We start from the raw sequence: 15,359 nt of genomic DNA, 5'->3' as shown, positions 1-15,359 counted from the left end.
TGTTCCGGGCAAGAGGATTAAAACTTGCCATGCTTCCAATATCCGGATCGTTTATTCCTCACCAAGCAGTAATCAAATTTAAATATTTTTTACGACCACTTTTAGCTGTCGTATCGAAATCTCTTCCCGGACGGCGAAGGAAAACAAACGCTGAGATTTCCTATCGGTTCCATTCGTGTCGTGTCTCGCCTAATAGCTCCGCATTGGCCATCCCCTTCTCCTCGCATGTTTTGGGGGCAGAGAGAGATTTGAACAAACGTACATTCGAGTGCCCTCTCGGCTTCCCTTGTTCCAGTGTGGAGGCAAAAACAGACAGGCATCCAAAAAAAAAAAAACGTCCCAAATCTTTCCGGTGAAAAGGACACCAACTTCGGTCGGTCGGTCGGTCGGTTGAAGAGTGGCGTGTCGCTTGCTGACTGGATTCAAATTGGATTCCGGTCACAACACATGTGCCGCTCCCCTCGACTAAATTTGGACATGCTAATGCCTGCCGCTTCGAGTTCCTTCGAATATGTATTTATTCGTGAGCCGGTTTCGGCAAAGAAAAAAGGGTCGTGAGAAATATTGTTTGCGCCATTGCCTGCAGCTTGCCTGGCAGTGGCTCATCATTTCGTTTTCCGATGGCAGAAGGTTGCCAGAAGGTTTTATTCTCTTCGTTTCTCGCTTTGCAATTGCTTTTATTGTTATTGGAAGCCTGCACGACACGACGACGATGCGACGCGGCTGGTGCAAAGAAACTGTTTATTGCCGGAAAATGTGTCTCTCCCGGAATGGGAACGGAATCGGAGACACGATCCAGGAGGAAGTAGGAGGTTACCGGAGGTACAAATTGATTCGGGGACTATTTGGCACTGGAATTGGATCAATTTGCCTGTGAGTATGATAGGAACTGAATGGGAAGTTATAGCTTTGGAATTGCATTGTATGAAAATAATTGAATTTTTTTGTGTGAACTGTCACCCGGTGCCGCAAGGTACAAAGTTCAATGACAATATCCACATTCGATCTTGCATACCAATACTACTCCACAAACAACGAAATTGTGTATTTCTATCGGTTGAACTTAGATTCTTAAATTGAGCTGGCCTCTTTCACTATTCCAAGATCAACGCTAGTGTAAAATATTTGAGCCCTGCAAAATGTTTCACCCGGTCGTACTGTGCGTTACTGAAGTCAAACAGTTTCAGACTAGGGTAATTACAAAGCTTTATTCGAACATCATTTTGAAATTTTTTCGTAAAAATGTATTTAGAAATAAGTCGGTGAATAAGTATTTTCGAGGGAAATCGTCCACTGTATTTCAGTAAAAAAATCGAAACAAAATAGTTTTAGTAGATAATTTTATAGACTCATTTTGTGGTTATTCATAGCCAAATTGTAATTTTTCACGAAAAAACCTCCCCAAAGTAACAAAAAAAAACGGAAAAGAAAATTTTGGAATTGGGTATTTTACCATTGTAGAAAGTGTGTGCAAAATTTGAAAATAATTGATGGAGTAGTTTGCAAATGACAATTTGGGTCGTAAGCGTTTAAAGTTTGTCTATGAAATTGGAGAAACAGTTTATTTTAAGTGTAAAAATAATAAAACAATTCAAGGAGGTTTTGTCAAATATTCAAATCAATTGAAGCAGAATTCTTGGGCCTACGCACCGAGCTCTTGCCTTTTCGCAGTGTGAAATAAGAAAAGATAAAAACCCATAACTTCCAGAGTTTTGTTCCGATCGGCTTGAAAATTTTAACACAAGATGAGAGAAATAGCAGAAATGGAGACTTGCGAAAAAATTACCGCTCAGGTGGGACTCGAATATGTCGCAACTTTTCCTATCCACGGAAATCGTTTCCCCAATGAAATTATTCTGAATGTGGAAAACAACTTAGAAAACAATATTGTTAAACAGAACCACCGCACATGTTTAGCTTTGTGCGGTCGCTACGCAACTCGATTCTCAATTTCGCCCGTAGCTTAATTTGTCTTCCTTTTTTCAGATAAACACTGATATGTGAGAATTTTGTCGCTGAGTACTGTCCCAGGAAGTATGGACGCAACCAAAAACCGCTGCCATTTCGCAATGGTTCAGAATCTGTCAATTTTTATGGCTGCGTCCTGTTGTTTACACTCTTCTCTAACCACTTGTGCAGTTGTTTATTCGTTTTCATTAGTTTGTTTCGAAATGCGTACAACGTCAAAAAATTGTGTACAAATGGTGCACAGAACGCGGACTGTCACTGAGAAAGATAGCAAAAATGGAAGGAGTAAGTGAAAAAGTCGTGCGAAATGCAATCAGGAAGTTCGGTGAGGATAACACCTTTGAGGATAAACCGAAAACTGGTCGAAAAAACGGTCCTGCTAACCCTTAGTTGGATAAACGTATACTGAAGGCGTTCGAGCAAAAGAATGAGATTTCAGTTCGGGATGTGGCCAAAAAAGTGGGCACTTCGAAGTCAAATGTTCTTCGTGCTAAATGACGTTTGAATCTTCGAACCTATAAAAAGCAGAAACAACCAAAACGCAGTCCGAAACAAGAAGCATCGATCAGGCCGAGGGTTCGAAAGCTGTACAATACGATTCTTGCTGGAAATTTGAACTGCATAATCATGGATGACGAAACCTACGTGAAACTCGATTCTAAATCCTTGCCGGGACCACAATATTATACGGTGTCAAACCAGTCGGAGACATCGATTAAAGTCGAAAAATTTGGTAAGAAAGCTATGGTCTGGCAAGCAATTTGTAGCTGCGGTAAGATTTCGAAACCCTTCATCACCGCTGCTTCAATGAACAGCGAAATATACATCAAGGAATGTTTACAAAAACGACTTCTACCCATGATTCGAAGCCACAAGGATCCTGTTGTCTTCTGGTCAGATCTTGCTTCTTGCCACTACTCGAAATCAACGGTAGAATGGTATACTACCAAAAATGTCACTTTCGTTCCGAAAGACATGAATCCACTAAATTGCCCACAACTTCGACCAATTGAGGAATTTTGGGCATTAACAAAGGCACATCTTAGGAAACATTGGAAAAAAGTGTCAAAACTTGTCGCCAAGAAGTCTGTACGGAATTTAATGAGGAACGTTCGCAAGAAGGTGCGCCAGCTAGTCTACAATGGCTAAGTAGCAAATGTTGAGAACAATATTCTGTTGTTGTAGTCTAATATTATCAGTATATCGAATAAAATTTGAAGCAGTCTTTATGTGGTATTTTATCGCAAATTATCATTCCTTCTGTTCCATTCATCAGCTTTTTTTCAAACTTTATACCTCATTGAGTACTATTAGTAGTTACATGAAGTGCCGAGTCTTAACAAACAAAATAACGACGCTAGCTAAATTGACAAAACTTTCTGTACGGATAGGAAAAGTTACAGATTTGAGTACTGTCTCTCGGGCGATTTGTTCGCATGATTTCACTTATGCTATTCCATTCGTCAGTCTTTTTCCCCTTAGGTTACTGATGATGATGTTCTCGATGGACAATTGGGGGCTGAATTTGTGCCTTCTGAAGCTACTGTAAAAAGAAAAATTGGAAAGAATTTATATGAATTCATTACTCACAATTCGAAGCGCAGAAAGTAACGCGGAAAGTCCGAGCAAGAGTTGGTTGTGATCTGCTAGCATGAAATAACTATAAATTGAAATAGTTTGGAACCAGTTTTTGTAATTTGATGAATTTTCAGCGTCGTTACTTTATCTGATCCTCATCCTGCTTTTCTAGAATCGGAAGCTAGATCCAGACAAAATCCAATCGAAATCTACGCGATCATCAGACCGCTTATTGACATTCAGGTTTGCGAAAATCGGTTCAGCCATCTCTGAGAAATCGACATGAGAACATATTTTTTTTTTCATGTCCCAGAGTCGATTTACTTTAAAAAAAAATGTCGACACTAGATTTTGATGTTAGCTTAAATATTGCACAGGAACTTTTTTGAGGTGCTTAAACTTTTGAGTACGACCGCGTGCACGTAATTAGAGATGATCCCCAAATATACACACATTTTGTGATTTCGACGAACTGGTTCAAACGTCGGTAGAGCATTTTTTTTAGGAAAAACAAGAATCATAACTCCTCCAAGTAATTCTTAACCAAGACCCTCCACTTCACTCGCGGCACTCTTCGGAAGTTACTCCATCTGACTACCAATGAACGTGTGTCAATTTTTATTCCAATTGAAAAAAGTCTATTCTGATTTTGCCAGTAAACTGCTGAAACTTGGTTCTAAATACGAACGTGTCATTGATTTGAACGCCATTTCACCGAATGGATCGCTTTACCGAAAAGGCCATTTCACTGAACAGGTAACTTTCAAAAGCCATTGATTAGTGTACAGGAATCATTGCATGGCTAGTGCTACGATTCTACCATCATTGAAAATCCTTCCAGGTCGGGACTCGAACATACGACAACTGCCTTGTAAGACCAACGCCTTGTGCATTGAACCACCAAGCCGGGCGCGTCCAAATTAGTCTTTCGCATTTGAAAAATAAGCATTCTCCTTCCGATATTCATTTGATAAACCACCACGAAAGGAAATCCTTGCAAATTAGGAAAAAATCTCCCCTTTAAAAAGTTGAAGCAGTTTGCTGTCAAAAGCAAGATTCTTCGTACAAAGTGAGTGGCAGCGCCAAATCCGCGCGCCGAAATACAATAAAAAAAGGCCGGAAAACCAAGCAAAAAAACTCAGAAATCTTCATCCGCCGGAATGCAGTCATTCATTGATGCATTCATAACGAGAACTTCCCACGAGGGCCTCAGCCGCCGTCGCCACTTATAACCTCTCGTCTCGGGATGAATTCCGGCAAAATAAGGATAAAACGAATCAAACGAGTATGCGGTTTGCGACTTTTCGTTCCTTCGAAGTGGGACTCGCCTCTCCTGCACCGATGCCAACCGGAAGAAGTCGGATGTAGAGAGTAGAGTAATCGCATTTTGATTCGCAGAAAAAAAAAGCACGCATCGTGTACGACGACTAGCGAAAGAAATTAAATGTGTTACGTTTTTTATGTTTGTTCCACAATTGGATCACCAGAAGAATTCATCAAAGGGGAGAACGAGCTGCAGATAAATTTCAACAAGCTGCCTCTTCTAGCCGACGGACGTACAACAAAAAAAAATAGAGGGTTGTATTCAAGACACGACCGAGCACAATAACATTAAAAATGGAACGTTTCTAGGGTCTTCATAATAAATACGAAAATAAAGATGATAATGATGATGATAAACTAAACTAAAAACTTATTCAATTGACTAATTACAAACTTGCTCTAGTTTAAGCGCTTAGATTGTTAGCGAATGATAAAATTGAAAATTAAATTCTTTCTTGATAATTGATAATTGAATTGATTCAATTTTGATCCCTTTCCACAAATTTTTGCATTGTTAAGTTTTTGAATAACGTCCTTTAGCTAGAAGTCAATTATGATGAATTCAAAGTTACTTGAAAGCTCAATTTTAGATACAAACAACCTAAAGATTTAAACCTGAATAAATGAAACTATTTTATTTTATGATAATAATTTTCGAGACACGTACAAACTTATTAATTTTATAAACAGTTAATCGATCCAAGAGAAGATTTTATTTATTTTAACGAAAAATGTTGTACCAGTAAACTTAGTAATAATGTAGTTTTATTAATTCACTTCGGAAAGTGTCGGTAAATAATATGGTAACAATACGAGGAAGAAAAATTGTGAAAAAGTCCGCATAAAATATTTAGTTACTTACATTGATTTTCGTTTTGGCGTATTAGGAATATACGGAATGGATACGCAACAAAATTCCGAAATTTTGTTCATATTGTATTGTAACTTGATGTTATTAACACATGAATGAACATTGTCATAGTTACAACGCGTGTAGCCATCCGACGCTTATTGTTTTGAATCAAATAATAATTAAATTGAAACTGGCGGTTAACCAAATTCTTTATCCGCAAAAAATCTCTCGCCGATCATTCTAAATTGGCCTGATAGTTTCCAGAGAACCAAAATAAAATAATCAATTCAAACCAATTTTTCAATGGTATGCAATTGAAATATTCAAATGACGTTATCTCATAAGTTTAAGTTAAATGTTTCCGAATCGATTGGTTGTTGAATTAAATAAATCCATCAACAAATGACTGAGTTATAAGCGTTCAAAATTATCACAGAGAAATGTTACGCGATTAGTTTTGCATGTTTTAAATTGACACCCAACCTCGGGAAGCGAAGTGTAAGGCATTTTTAATGGCAAAATCGACCAAACATTTGCTGAATACATGGGATATTTCGAAAGAATCGGTAAACACGCTGATTCGGTTCTTCAATATCTAGATGATATATAAGATACTCAAGCGACCACGGTGTTGCGCAGACAACAGGGAATTTCACCAACGCATAATGCGAAAGCGACAATTCAGCAAGTGAACGCATATACAATTCAGTCATCAGCTCACTGGACGAGCTGCTTGTTTCATTCACAGTCAAACATCAACTAGGCAAAGAAATATTGTGCAGCCTATATTTATAGATTTCTCGTCATACTACGCAGAACGATACGGTGTTTTTTATGCATGACGCAAAGCCTCCTATGCCGAACAAGAAGTTGACGTCATTTTGTACAACAGGGATTGGTGGATGAAAACATAGGTCGATTCCAACCATTTTTTCAATAGTATGCTATTGAAATACTGAAACGACGTCGTCATACATGTTTAAGTTGAAAGTTTCCGAATCGATTGGTTGTTAAATTATAACAATCCATCAAAAAATGACCGAGTTATTAACGTTCAAAGTTATGACACAAAAAGGTTACGCGACTATTTTTGAAACTTTTAATTGACACCCGGCCCCATATAGTGAAGAGTAAGGCATTTTTAATGCCAAAAACGAGAAGAGTTTTTTTCCCATTGATGGATTCGACGCCTACCTGCCCACCGTTCCAATTCCAGTTCCCGGTTCCAGTGTCTCTAGTCGTCTGCATGAATGACTCATGACTGTGCGGAAAAAAACGAAAAATGTTTTGTCAGAAAGCAGGAATGAAATTTGAGCAACAGGGCCTACTTATTCAAAAGCAATCAACTGACGCTTTGTGATCTAAGTGAGCTGTGCGCGGCCTGTGTGAGGTTTTCCGAACCTCCCTCTGGAATGCTTGGCCTACCGTGATGTGGGATAGGGAAATATAATATTTTAATGCATGTCTTGTCGTTTTGTTTTTGCGTTTTGGGCGTTGGATTTTTCACGCGTTCCCGTGACGGACCAGAGGAATTTTTTTCCACCGTTCGGATGACAGCTCCCATCAAAATACGTGCAAAATGAACGTGATGTGATGGAATCCAGACCTGAAAGACCGATCCATCAGAGAAAAACGGAACGGAAAAAGAAAAGAGACTTAGAGTTACTATTTCTGGGTGTTTGTTTGCATCGCGGTTGTGGCAGGTTGGCCATTTCTTACTTCGAGCACGAAATGGAATTTAGTCAAGCAGTTCCTGGAAATGTTTGTTTGTGAAGTTGTAAAGCAATTGATTCTGTTCCCCGTTTTTTATTTGATGAAAGTGACGAGTAGATTATATAGAATTCATCAAAACAGTATTTAACTAACTTGAATGGAAAGAATGGGTGGGTCGAAACAATAGGTAATTTTAGCTCTAGAATGTCAGTAACTAATATAGAAAAAAGCCTAACTTCCAGAGTGTTTCCTTGAGCACAAACTAAATTTTCGGAATTGAAACACGAAGTGATGTTTTCAGCGTTCAGTTTTAAATCAAATCCAATAACCACTATTTTCCATTTAATCACAATTTTATTAGATTCAATCACCATTTGAAAATTATTTCGAAAGCACTCATTTCATTTGCCAGATGAGTGTTCTGGATTGACTGGAAACTGGAGCCACTCGAAAAGTTGCATGATTCCACTTCGTCCTCGTCAGTCAGAATCGTGAGCCAGGAATGGGGGGAAAAATCGAATTATATCCCACTATCACGCATAGTTTCCCTTCGATCCCTGGTCCGGATTTCCCGGTCTGGACCGATGGGACACTGATGATGACTTCGATGGTCAGACCATTCAATTTTAATTGCTCGATGATTGACTGTGGAAACGGGCGTTGTTCGTTGGCCATTTTACGCTCGAACGTAGAGGATGACGCAAGCTTGGTTGTTCGAGTCGTCCAGTGAGTGTGTTTTCCACATTCGTCCCACATTTCGGACATTCGTTTGATCATGTTCAGTTTCATAATTGACATTTTTGTGATCAACAGCAGAATGAGACCGTGGGACGTGGACGGGCTCCGGGTTCTTCGCGCTTGATTGACTCCGCCCTCTTCAAGTTATGCGTCACAAATTGTGAAACGAATTTGCTCTCGATGATTACGATTACGATTACTGCATAAATTGTTATGGTAATGATTATTATTTTACAAGCGGTACCGCTCAGTGCGATTTCCCCTGCCGCCAATCAGTGCGCCCCGTTTCGGAATCGAAAATCAACCTTCGGGGCAGAGCCGTTGAACGTGTACCGAACTCTGGCAGCAGATCCAGTCCAGTCCAGTGTCGCGATGGCGATGCGATTCCTTTATCGGTCCCCATTTTGTGTTTTAGCAGTGCGGTCTCATCTTTATGCAGCATCATGAGCGAAAAATGCCAATCACCCAAATTTGAATAACAAAAAAATAATGGAAAATTAGCCCAGTCGGAGTGATTTGTTAGGAAGCTTGTTCTGCCGGAGAATAATAATCGAGGGGACGAATTCGGTGGTTCGAAGCTTTTGGTTTGACAAAGAATAATTCAATTCAGAAGAGTGAAATGCAGTGGATACCGCTGGCGTTTGGCTTGCTTGGTACAGTATCTCTAGACTGAAACACGCAGTTTTTACCGCCAAACCCAACTGTTCAAAAATCAATCACAAATTTTTCGACATGCACAGACGAACAACCGAAAATAATCTACAATCAAACTTGAGCATCTTACAGTAGATTGCCGATGAAGAGGGTAACAGCCAAATCCTGCAACTGGTAACTATGCTTGACAGACAAACCAGAAGTTAGAGCCGTCAATAGGCTATTCACAAGCTTCGCAAGTAGGGGCCATGCGGCACCCCTTTTTTCCTTACTCATATAGAAAGGTTATGCAATCACTGTGAAAACCTATTTTAGACCGAGGCCCGGAGGGCCGAAAGTCATATACCATTCGACTCAGCTCGATGAACTGAGCAAATGTCTGTGTGTGTGCCTGTATGTGTGTGTATGTATGTGTGTGTATGTATGTGTGTATGTAACAAAAATGTGCACTCGATTTTCTTGGAGATGGCTGAACCGATTTTTCACAAACTTAGATTGAAATGAAAGGTCTCTTGGTCCCATAGGTTGCTGGTGAATTTTACCCGGATCGGATTTCCGGTTCGGGAGTAACGAGGTAGAATGTGCAAAACAAAATTAAGAAAAAGGGCACCCAATTTTCTTGAAGACCGCTCAACCAATTCTCTTCAACAAAGATTCATATTAAAGGTTTTATAGTCCCATAGATTACTATTGAATTTCATTTGGATCCGACATCCGGTTCGGGAGTTACGGGGTAAAATGTGCAAAACGAACTAAACACATTTCAGCGATTTTTTCTGAGACCGCTCATCCAATTTTCACCAGCGTAGGTTCAAATGAAAGGTCTTACAACCCCATATAATCCTACCTAACTTCATCCGGATACGACTTCCGGTTCCGGAATTACGAAAAAGATAGGTAAAAAAATTTCATTTTCAGGAGTGTGTTTTTATACATGTCACGAAAAAAATCCAACATATACATTCAAATAGCGGTATAATTCTTCAGTTGGACAGATTTGGTTAGTTGATGAGTAAATACATTGATTTTGGATATACCGGATATTCGTTTCAGATTCCGGAAGTGTAAAAAAAAGTGATCGTGTACTCCAAACCGAAATTTACTCCAATTTCTTAAAAGCGGATGAACCAATTTTCACAAACTTAGATTCAAATGAAAGTTGTTGTAGAGTCATATCAAATTCCTAAATATTATTTGGATCCGACATCTGGTTCAGGAAATATGGGGTAAAACTTGCAAAAAAATGTTTAAATATGTGCACTAACTTTTCTCAGAGATTGCTAAAATGATTTTCACAAGCTTAGATTCAGATGAAAGATATTGTGATCCCATACAAAATTCCTGAATTTTGTTTGGATTGGGCTTCCGGTTCCGGAGTTATCGGGTTAAATGTGCAAAAAATGAAAATAAGCGTTCTAATTTTTCTCAAAGATGACGTGACCGATTTTTACAAACTAAAATCCGACTTTCGGTTTCGGAATTATAGGGTGAAGTGTGTTGAAAATTCTATACCATTACTTAAAGGGCCGAAACAAATTACCTTAGAAAAATTCTAAATCGACATCCAAACTGTTCTAATCGGTAGTCATTATCAGTAGACGGCCAAACAAAGCGATTCCGGAAATTCCTTCAAGCATCGAAGAAACTTATTTTGAAGTATACCGCAGTATTGTGTATGATAGAATGATTGATATGAGAAAGGCATCATTACACCACTAGGTGGATCAAAACAGGTTTTTAGCTTCAATTCTCAAAAATTTTCAAAAATCATTCGGCCATATTTAAAGGTAATAAACCGGAATTTTTGCGTCGATATATGACAATGGATGAAACATGGATTCGTCACTTAACTCCGGAACCGAAACGATCGTCATCTGAGTGGACAGTAATTCGTGAACCTCGTCCATAGCACGACAATCTGCTAGAAAAATTATGGCCATGGTATTTTGGGAGGTGCGTGGTGTAATATTTATCGACTATCTTGAGAAAGGAAATTCCATTAATAGTGAACATTTTATAGTGTTATTGGAGCGTAAAGAAACGACCGCAGGATCAGGGTCATTTCGCCGAAAGTCGTTTCGCCGAAAGCCGTTTCACCGAAAGCCGTTTTGCCGAAAGTAGTTTCACCGAAAATGTCATTTCGCCGAATGACATTTCGCTGAATGGGCCACTTCGCCGAATGTCATTTCGCCGAAAAGGGCCATTTCGCCGATTCCTGCAATTGTCTTATTATTATAATTGGAATTGATTTAAAATAAACACAAATGAAAGATAATACGTTAACGCCCGTTTTGTTGACCTAAAATTATACTTCTTGAATGAATGTTGATTCTTGCATTCTTGAATAAAGATTGTTTCATGAACTTAAGAGCGGAGTTTCCAAGGAAACTTGTTGACTATCAACCACTAAGCTTAAAAGCAATTGCATAGGTGGATCTACCAGGCAAATGTATGTGGTATTTTCCGTTTATTAAGTGAAAATGAAAAAATATCTAATGCGGCTACGCCACATCGTTTTGTTTCATGTGCTGTCCGACCTCGTTACGGCTCGTTCGGACCTAACTAAAGCAAGAAACCTAGCTTTGAGTAGACCGGGCAAACGAGGCGGTTACAGGTTTGTATGCAAGAGGCCGCCGCTTCCGCCGTTGTCCCTTTCGGCGAAACGACTTTTGGCGAAATGACCTGCTCCCACGAACGCACCGTGTCACAAGTCGCTCAAAACAATGACAAAACTACATTCGAATTTAACTTCGAATTGCTCCCACATCCACCGTATTCGCCAGATTTGGCTCCCAGCGACTACTGGCTGTTTGCAGACCTGGAAAAAATTACTCGCCGGTAAGAAATTTCGCACGAATGAATAGGTTATCACTGGAACGGAGGCCTATTTTGAGGCAGGAGATAAATCGTTCTACAAAAGTGGTATTGAAATGTTGGAACGGCACCGGAATGATTGCATTGCTTTTGATGGAGATTACGTTTATGAATAAATTTAATTTTGAACAAAAAAAAAAAAAACAAAAACAGTATGATTGTGCCACTTTATAAAGTAACGGACAAATCTCAATAATTTTCTGTTTTAAAATCATTCCGGCTCAAGAAGTACCGTGTTGGTTAATTTAACGACTATTTGAAGTCGTAAAATCGGTCTTAGAAAGTGACATAAAAAATAAACAAGCATTCTCATAAATTTTGCACTGCCGAAGTCACTAAAAACCAGGCAGCCCCAGCAGAAGATTGGGATCTGCTCATTTTGGTCTCTTGATTGCTTGGTGCCATTCCCGAAATCGTGCGAATTCCGTAGTCATGGAAATCATATTCTGGGCAGGCTTCGAATCATCGACGGGGGCTTCTTATCAATTTCGACACCACTCAAACCGGGGAAACGATGATCTTTGTTTTATTATTGATATTTAGGTGCGTGTGAAGAGAAGAAAAAAAAACAAACTGTAGACGATGTTCAAACGCGATTCGAACATTTGCGTACCGGCCGGCAGGACGAGGGTTTTATTTCTCTCGCAATTGCAAAAAAAAATGGTTCCTCTTTCACGGTTCGTTAGCAGGCTTTTTCCAGATCGTTATGCTGCGGATTCCGGAGCAAGCGAAAATATTTGACCAGCCAAATCTGGAACGCAGAAGCCATTATTCATAGCCAGCTATAAATTCTTGTTATTTTCTGTTTGTTTGTTTAGCAAATTGCTCTGCTTTAAAAGTTTATCACCAACCGGAAAGTGGATCAGCCGGTAGCCGGTCGAAGCAGAAGAAGAAGAATGCGAAGAAAAAGGGCTGAGTCTCGTCGTCCAGAGAGTGTCGGTTATTGAACGTTTGAACACATCCTGAAGTCGCTGAGAATTAATTACGAACCGCTTGGCCCTCACCCTTCTAACAGAAATTTATGTAATCTCCATAGACATTATCAAATTTATTAGTTTGTTTATTAATCTAGAGAGTTTTATAATCAAAACAAGATTTTTCTACTCGAGTATTAAATTGAATCTTCCGTTTCAGGTACAGAACAGCATCCGCCTACCGCTGGCCGGCCTGGCACCGCCCCGAGTTCTGATGTGTAGCGCCTCGATGGGTGCCGAAGGTTCCGTCACGTTGCAGTTGCGTGAAGCCGTCCAGGCACCGGATGCCGCCGGAACCGCACTGTCCGATCACGGTGGGCTCACCATCGGCTATCCGGATCCGGAGATGTTAGCCGATATGCTCGGTTCGTTCCAGAGTGCCTCGGCTGCCGGGTTGGTGGAGCAGCAGTCTTCCGCAGTGAGTGGCGGTAGCAATTTTGATCTCATCCAGGACAGCAGCAGTAGCAATTGCAGCAGCCGACAGTCCGGGCTGGACCCGGTCGAGCAGCAGCAGCAGCAACATCAGAACCTTACCGGTACTCTGCTGGGCAAGGCTTCATCACCCACCGGATGTAGTAGCAGTAGTAACACTAGTGGTAGTAAATCAAACGTCAGCTGTAATGTCAATGGGAGTTTGACGCTGAGCGGTGGCAGCATCAAGAGTGAGATGGGTAAGTTTTTTTTTTGCTTTAAAATGGCAGATCTTTGCGACGTAATTGACATTCCCATAAGCGTTCCCATCTATAATAATAAAAATAAAACTCAGTAGGCGTAATATTCCCAACTCGCCCCAGTAGTCACTGACCGGCCAGGCTACTATGTTTGCATCGCACTCCAACAGATTGAACCATTGCTCTGAAGGAATGCGCAAATATTGACCAAAAATTCCATTCCTTCTGATTTAGGGATGGTTTGACTTTGCGTCGTCATTAGAAAATGCGAACCCATATCTCATGTTTCCTCTCTGTCTCTCTCTTGCTGTGTTTGAATTGAATAGGGGAATGTTTATTCAAATTAAATATTTAAACTATATTTGTCTTGCACTAGGTAGTACTACTGCACGATGTGTTCCACTCTGTCTGTTGGGTTGGGTTGGAACTTCTATGGAATCACGCAGTAAATTTTGTCGGAATTTCGAATTCGAATTTCAGATTGCTTGGTTTTCCCCGTATAACGAAATTTACATGCAGTTTTGCAAGCGTAAAAAACCGTAAACCGTAAAGATTATTCTGATCTTCAAATCAATTTAATTTCATTTCAATTAAACTTAAAATAGTTTCCTATTCCGGTGAACTCAGCAGCTTGTGAAAGGAATCTATTTCAGTACAAAAACAACTCATCAAATTTCTCCCTTTCCACCAAAGAATAACAGTTTCCGTTGCGTGGCGAAGTAGGATCAGATCAAACGAACCGTTCTCGAGTACGGATCAATTGAAATAAATCAACGTCCTGGAAGCGGTGGAAAACGTGGCCCCTGTGATTGGCAAGTTTTATCCCACCCATTCGCATATCGTTATCTCGCGACGCACCGTAGGTCTTGCTTTGGCTTCACACGTCATCAACATACTAGCTTAGATAGCTTAGCTACCTACTGGTGGGAAACTGAGAAGGATTCACTGAAAGGTTCCGCTTGCCGCCCGCAAAGAAGAAGCAATATCGGTCGGCATGAATAAATAAGTAAACAACATATCAATGCCACAAACACACACGCACAAGGTGAGCTGCTTGAGAAAGTGACATCATGCCGTCATACCGAACAACAACAGCAGCCGGGGGAGTCATCTGTCAGAGAGAGAGAGAGAGAGAGAGAGAGAGAAAGAGAACGGGATAAGAGTTGTGACCTTTAGTTTCTCTAACTACGAGTGAATCCAACCAAAAATACTCGAGTTTACCAAAGTTTACATAAAGTTAAAATTTACCATAAAAACGTGCTTAATCCACCTAGCAGTGAGATGATACCACTTTTTTATCATCCTCATGTGTTTTTTGCATGAATATTCTTCGGTGTTTTAGTTCGCATTTTAATGATATTCAAGGGGCAATTGAAAGTTCGTTGAAATCGGATCGGATTTTAATGTAAACGTGTAATAATCGATTGAACCTTCCATGACATGTCGAAATAAATTCCATTTTAGAGCTTACGGTTATTCACGGTACTACCAGAACCAATATTCAAGAACCAGCATAACCGAAAACGATTCGTATGGCCATAAATTGATAGGACGTATAAATTGCAATAGTTTTGAGTCCAACTTGAGATTTTAATCACTCATTACTCTGCAATGTCGAAACTGCAAATCGGATCGAATTTGAATCTAAAAGTGGGACAATCGATTAAACATTCCATGGTATGTCGAAGTAATTTCCACTTTAGAGTTTAGGGTAATTTTAGGTACTTCCAGAGCCGGTATTCAGGAACCAGCATAACCCAAACCGATTCGTATGGCCATATGACGAATGAATTGCAATAGTTTTGCGTCCAACTCTAAAGCTTTTTGGGATTGCCATCTTCTATATCGCTTTGAATTTTAAAAATTCATCATCCTACAATTCCAGAATCGAAAGTCAGAATTGGATAAAAGTCAGACAAATTCACTTGAGTAGTTGTATAGTTTACATTTGTTTCAAAATGTTTGAAAATCAATGTAGACATCTTTGAGGAATCGTAGTGCGAATTAAATTTT

The 15,359-nt window shown here is 39.8% G+C and overlaps 1 protein-coding gene across 3 annotated transcripts in view; it reads left to right on the top strand.

Annotated features, from left to right (window-relative positions):
- Nucleotides 1-15,359, top strand: part of LOC131431043 (serine-rich adhesin for platelets-like) — a 301,920-nt gene that overhangs the window by 190,432 nt on the left and 96,129 nt on the right. For all 3 annotated transcript variants that reach the window (XM_058596493.1, XM_058596484.1, XM_058596503.1), the window contains exon 4: nucleotides 12,836-13,346. In XM_058596493.1, the coding sequence (XP_058452476.1) occupies nucleotides 12,836-13,346 (511 nt within the window). The remainder of the gene's footprint in view (nucleotides 1-12,835; nucleotides 13,347-15,359) is intronic.

The sequence above is a fragment of the Malaya genurostris genome, chromosome 1 (assembly GCF_030247185.1).
Source record: "Malaya genurostris strain Urasoe2022 chromosome 1, Malgen_1.1, whole genome shotgun sequence".
In the NCBI taxonomy this organism is placed as follows: Eukaryota; Metazoa; Arthropoda; class Insecta; order Diptera; family Culicidae; genus Malaya; species Malaya genurostris.
The sequence above is the reverse complement of the archived record's forward strand: the minus strand, read 5'-3'. Positions and strand labels throughout refer to the sequence as shown.